At 36.2% G+C, this 6,870-nt stretch overlaps 1 protein-coding gene across 2 annotated transcripts in view; it reads left to right on the top strand.

The window, feature by feature from the left end:
- Positions 1–6,870, top strand: part of LOC106871981 (G protein-coupled receptor kinase 1) — a 34,599-nt gene that overhangs the window by 14,075 nt on the left and 13,654 nt on the right. For both annotated transcript variants that reach the window (XM_014918773.2, XM_052976874.1), the window contains exons 4-9: positions 1,205–1,414; positions 2,120–2,214; positions 3,443–3,550; positions 4,283–4,349; positions 5,174–5,274; positions 6,168–6,330. In XM_014918773.2, the coding sequence (XP_014774259.2) occupies positions 1,205–1,414; positions 2,120–2,214; positions 3,443–3,550; positions 4,283–4,349; positions 5,174–5,274; positions 6,168–6,330 (744 nt within the window). The remainder of the gene's footprint in view (positions 1–1,204; positions 1,415–2,119; positions 2,215–3,442; positions 3,551–4,282; positions 4,350–5,173; positions 5,275–6,167; positions 6,331–6,870) is intronic.

Below are 6,870 nucleotides of genomic sequence, written 5' to 3' on the forward strand. Positions count from 1 at the left end.
GATCTGTAACACTGTGATGTCTAGGGTTATAATTCAGCATTACTCCATGTTTTAATCTTATTGCATCATCTTAGCCTTTGTCCTAAAGTCTAACCTCTTCCATCTTTCATTCCATATCTTCCTTTTGTCTATTCTTATCTCTGAATATTTTCTCTATACTATCTGTTAGTCTTGTGTTGTATTTCTTAACATTCCTATTTTCTGTATTTTCCTCCCTCTACAAATTTACCGTCCTAATTAACTCTTCCACATGTGATTAAAAGCAATAACCTTAGTACAACACTATTGCATAACATTAATGGCTTTATATTAAAGTAGTTTTGTATACAACACTATTGCATGACATTGACAGCTGTATATTAAATTTGTTTTGTATAAGACTCCAAGAATACAATACAGCTAAGTAACACATGGTGAGCTAATACCTGTGCATAGCAGCATTTTGTCCATCTTTACATTTTGAGTTCAAATTCCACTGGGGTCAACTTCGCCTTTCATCCTTTTGAGGTTGATAAAATAAGTACCAATTGATTGCTGGGGTGGGTAGGGGGGTGTCAATGTAATGGATTTAGCCCCACCCCCGAAATTGCTGGCCTTGTGCCAAAATTTGAAACCAGTGTTAGAGTGGAAGACAACCATCTGTCCAAACCATGCAAGCACAGAATAACAAACTAAAAAAAAAATACTCCCAATGATGGCAATGGTATATATTGCACACAGACATTTATATACACTGATGGGTGTATATAAATGTGTGTGTGTGTGTGTGTAGATTGTAATTGAGAAACAAATAGTGTTTTATGTTTTTGTTTGTTGGTGGTTTTTGATTTAGTTTTTTTTTTCTTTTTCTTCTTCTTCTCTCTGTGTTGTTCTGACTTTAATGGTAATTGAAATGTAGTGAAATGCCTAACTGTATTAGCAATTTCTTCAGATCTTTCTGTCTTTGCTGCTCAGCAGACAAGCACTGAAAACAAAAGCCAAAACAAAAACAAAAAATACACAGTTCATCAGAAGAAATTGCCTGAAATTCTTTCATTTCTCGTACTCAATTTTCCTTTGTTTTTTGTTTTTTTTCTTTTTGTTTTTCTCTTTCCTTTTAACTTATATTTCCATCTAGCTGTTTATTATTGATTGATTACCAAACAACACTCATTGATACCCGTTTTTTTTTTTTCTTTTTCTCCTCCTTTCCTTTCTTCTCCAGGAGTGCCCCTTCATCGTCTGCATGACATATGCATTTCAAACTCCAGAAAAACTATGCTTCATCCTCGACCTAATGAACGGCGGAGATCTGCACTATCATTTGTCCCAACACGGTGTGTTCTCAGAGCAAGAAGTAAGATTCTATGCTGCAGAAGTGATCTTAGGTTTGGAACATATGCACGTACGAGGCGTCGTCTACAGAGATCTTAAGGTAAACTTTGCAGTTAGTTATTCTTCTTCTTTCTCCTTTGTTCTTCTTTTTCTCTTTGCTTTTATTTCATTTTTCTTTCTGTTTCAGTTGTTTGTTTGTTTTTTCTCTCAAGAAAAGATAAGGAAAAAAAACCATACATTCTTTTTATTCATTAGATCTTCTGTATCTCCAAGATAAAGTTCATTGTGGGAGAGAGTGTGTATGTATATATATATATAAACATGAGGGTGGTGTGTATGTATATCTATATATACATGCACATATTTTGGTAATACAAATAGGAAAATTAGAACTCAAAACATGAGTATATATATACTTTTTATTATTTTTAATCAGCAGAAGTTTCACAGTGACTCGAGAGCCAAGAGTTTCATGCTTGGCACCTTATGCACATATATATATATATATATATATATTTTCTACACAGAGAATATGGATTGAACTATCTTAATATCTAATCTCTAATTATTTCTTAATTTTTTACTTTGGATTTTTAATATTTGATATTGAAACTGGTAATATTTTATAAAAGTCAATTAATCAAAGAAAATAAGTGAAAAGAATGAAATAAGTACCAGTTGCGCACTGAGGTCGATGTAGTCGACTGCCCCCACCCTCCCCACAAATTCCAGGCCTTGTGCTTAGAGTTGAAAGGATTATTATTGTTATTATTATTATTATTTACCTTTTTTTTTTGTTTTTCAGCCTGCAAATATCCTGTTGGATGAATCAGGACATGTGAGAATATCAGATTTAGGGCTTGCCTGTGATTTTTCAAAGAAGAAACCTCATGCTAGTGTGTGAGTATTATTATTATTATTATTATTATTATTATTGTCATTATTATTGTTATTACTATTATTATTATTGTTATTGTTGTTATTATTGTTGTTATTATTATTGTTATTATTATTGTTATTATTATTATTATTATTATTATTATTATTGTTATTATCATCAGTATCATGATTCCTTCTTCTTTCTATTCTTTTATTTATTTATTTGGAATTTACCTTCATTTTCTTTTTTGTTTTGTTCTCTTTTATCCCCCTTCCTTTCTTTGGAATTCTTTTCGTATTTTTTTCTTTCTTACCATTTATTTCTTTGTTTCTTCTTACCATTTATTTCTTTGTTTTTTCCAGTCTTCTTTCTTTGGAACATTCTTCATATTCCTGCTCTCCCTCTAAAACTTAGGACAGTTTGCCAACAATATAGATTGCATGACTACATGTAGAGCCACATGTATTCCACATGCACAGATGGGTCAACATGTAGCTTGCGTGCAGATAGGCCAACATGTAGCTCAAATGTACAGACAACTCATGTGGATCACTTGGACAGATAGACCAACATGTAGCTTACCTGCACAGATGAGCAAACATGTAGTGCACATGCACAGATACACAACTATGTATCATTATCATTGTCATTTAACATCTGTGGTCCATGCATTGGACGGTTTGACCAGGGCTGGCAAGCTGTGCCAGACGCTGGTCTGTTTTAGCATAGTTTCTATGGCTGGATGCCTTTCCCAATGCCAACCACTCTACAGAACATGCTGGGTGTTTTTACTTGGTGCCGCATGGGTGCTTTTACATGGCGCTGCCATGAGGATTGGTCTTAACACTTCTGCTGCGGAGTATGGATCTTCTTGAGTGCAACAAGGCGCCAGGCATCTCGGTCGTTTGTCATCTCACCTGATAAAATAGAGTAATATATGATAATATAAGATATAATAATGTTAGTGGAGAAATCAGTTTGTGCATCATACAAAATACCTTGTGGTATTTCATGCCATCCCTTTCCATTGATTCTCATTAGAAAAGCCTCCCTGGTCAACTTCATTTTCATCAAAATATTGAAAAAAACTAGTCTAGTCCGCAATTAATCAACAATATTCATCCCTCCCCCCGTCATAGAAGCCCCCTTCTAGACATCAATTATATTTCAGTAGATGTTGTTGTTTGTGATATTTCTTTTGTTTGTATTCTTACTATTTCCTTTTCTTCTTCTAACCCCCACCGACAGAGGAACCCATGGTTACATGGCTCCTGAAGTCTTAGCTAAAGGCGTTGCATACGATTCCAGTGCTGACTGGTTTTCCTTCGGATGCATGCTGTACAAACTACTAAAAGGGTAAGTCAAAATGTTTCCTTTTCACTCCATTGCTTTAGTCACCATCATCATCATCATTGTTTTAATGTCCACTTTCCTATGTTTACATGAATCAGACAGAATTCTTTGAGGCAGATTTTCTGGTTTTGTTATTTGGAGGGGGTGGAGGCGTGATCTTAATTGATAATTTCAATTATAATAAAGAGATAATTACTAAATCTATAAAAATTTCACTATTTTGCATGGTTTGATGTTTTAATTGTTTACTTTTTTTCTTTTAAATTTTGGTGGTGGGCAAATCTGTAATGTCTTCTCGTTGTGTTCTTGCCTCTTTAATGGAATCTCTGCATTTGTTCCATTCTAAAGATGAAATAAAGTGTTATTTCAGAAATATGGAATCGGCAGGTTTCGAGTTGATTGATAAATATTGAACATCGAAAGCAAAAATTGTTTCTTTATGGTTTGGACAAGGAGAATTTTTTGAAGTTATTCCAAACAATCCCTGGCTATTGTTGTCTTCATTTTAGCATAAAACTGCCATTTTCTAACTGACTATCATTCTGTTTACAGCATTCTATTCTAAGAAACAAACATCGTCTTTCATTCTCTGTGAATTATAATTATGTTTTACAGCTGCAAGTGTTTTGGGCTTTGAAGCACACACACACACACACACACATATATACCCCCAAATATCTTTCGGTTTTATCACAGGTCATCTAAATGTTAGTCTCCTGCTATTTTCTATTTTAGCCACAGTCCATTTAGGCAGCACAAGACCAAAGATAAACATGAAATTGACCGAATGACTATGACAATGGTAAGTATCGCCATTAGTTTCTTGACCACTGTCTCTCTATCTTTCTCTCAAATTCTTATCTCCATTTCCTCTCCTCTTATAAGTTACTTGGTGACCCCGCTAGTGTTGGTGCCACACAAAAAACACTCAGTACACTCTGCAAAGTAGTTGGCATTAGGAAGGGCATCCAGCCATAGAAACCATGCCAAAGTAAACAATGGATCCTGGTTCCCTGACCTGCCAGCTCCTGTCAGAACCATCTAACCCATGCCAACATGAAAAACAGATGTTAATTGATAATGGTGAAGAATATCCCATTTGTGTTCTGTTTATAGGGTTAGACCTAAAATGATAGACTTAGTTTTTTTACCAACAGCTGGCACCTGTACCCTTAATGCAGTTCACAGGGGGATTCTGTGTGACAAGACTGGCCCTTTGAATTACAGGTGCAACTCATTTTTGTTAGCTGAGTGGACTGCAGCAACGTGAAATAAAGTGTCTTGGTCAAGGACAGAGCACACTGCCAGGTATTGAACTAACAACCTTACCGTTGTGAGCTGAATACCCTAGCGACTTAGCTACGCACCGTCACCAGATCATTGATGTGGATCACTCATATTGATCTGCCGTTCTGTTGTGCTTGAATTACTCTCTGAGGAATGCCATAATTAGTGAGAGAGAGCTGCATTGAAGAATATTCTCTTTGAAAGCATTAAGCTGCCAGGCAATTAGTGGTTTATTTCAAAGAAAGACCAACCAGTCAATCCCGTTCCCATAGAAACGAAACGACACAAATAATTGTTTGATATATTTTTGTATTTGATTGTTGTTGTTTTCTGTTTTAGAATGTTGAACTGCCAGATTCCATGTCATCAGAGATGAAATCCTTACTTGAAGGTCTTCTTAAGCGAGATGTTGAAGAGAGATTAGGATGCACTGGGAAAGGGTTTGTATTTATTAACCTTTCCACAACTAATTCCAGCGTGAATGGATTCTGGGTCTCTGCGTTGGAAATACTGTTTATAGACACATGGACATAATCATGTTGGGTCTTTAAACACACACATGCACACAGAAACATGTCTAGCATTACACACACACACACACACACAGAAACATACACTTACACATGCCAGCATATCAACACACACACACACAATCGATCAGTTAGGTTCGAGTAAACTCAACAATACTGATGAGGTCTAGCAGACAGGAACATAACTGTTCCCTTTCTGTGCACAAAGATCACACTTCCATCGGGGAGGTAAAATGACTTTTGAGTAATTATTTGTTTGAAATTATCTCCCCTTGTTTTGTGACATCACTACCTTTTACCATTGGGTTTTTGTTTCCTTTCTCTAACCAAAAGTGAAATTTCATTTAAGACTGATCTCTATACAATATTCAATCCATTATCCTTTAACTTATTTAACCAGAATTCATATCCTGTTCCAGTCATTTATCTTGGAGTGGTTGGCATGTTAGGAAGGGCATCCAGCCACAGAAACCATGCCAAACCAGACTGGAACCTGGTGCAGCTCTCCAGCTTACCAGTTCCAATCAAACCATCCAACCCATGCCAGCATGGAAAGTGGACGTTAAATGATAATAATACACACACACACACACACACATGTACATATATATACACGTATACACACACATATCCTATTAAATTCTGATAATGATGTAGTTTAACTGTCTGGACATTGTCCAAAGTTATTATCTAACTTAGTAATTACATTTAAACCAAATTTAAATTGGTTGCAAATAGAAAATCGAAATTAACTTGTCTCTAACGAACGATTTCATTTTGCTTTTGTTTTTATTTTATTACAGTGCTGAAGAATTGAAAGAAAACGCTTTCTTCAAAGACTTGGACTGGAACAAAGTGTACCAACTTCATTACACACCGCCTCTCATTCCTCCAAGAGGTGAAGTGAATGCAGCAGATGCTTTTGATATTGGCTCATTTGATGAAGATGATACAAAAGGAATCAGGGTAATTTCACATTTACACTCATTGCTTACATACACATTCATCATCTGATGTTCGTTCTCTCTCTCTCTCTCTCTCTCATTTCAGTGAATGCATCAGAGATGTAATCTCTTCATTCATTTACTGTTTTGGGATTCTTCTCATAAACCTTGTTCTTTACAACAACCCCAAAAAAAGAAAGCCATTGGTGTCAGGCCAGGTGGCCATTCGATGCTAGCCAGTGGGGTGGTGTCACAACATCCAATAGTCTGGTCAATACAGTAATACCATGATATAGATATATATATATATATATCATCATCATCATCATCATCATCGTTTAACGTCCGCTTTCCATGCTAGCATGGGTTGGACGATTTGACTGAGGACTGGTGAAACCGGATGGCAACACCAGGCTCCAGTCTGATTTGGCAGAGTTTCTACAGCTAGATGCCCTTCCTAACGCCAACCACTCAGAGAGTGTAGTGGGTGCTTTTACGTGTCACCCGCACGAAAACGGCCACGCTCGAAATGGTGTCTTTTATGTGCCACCCGCACAAGCCA

This window comes from Octopus bimaculoides, chromosome 26, assembly GCF_001194135.2.
Source record: "Octopus bimaculoides isolate UCB-OBI-ISO-001 chromosome 26, ASM119413v2, whole genome shotgun sequence".
NCBI classification, from domain to species: domain Eukaryota; kingdom Metazoa; phylum Mollusca; class Cephalopoda; order Octopoda; family Octopodidae; genus Octopus; species Octopus bimaculoides.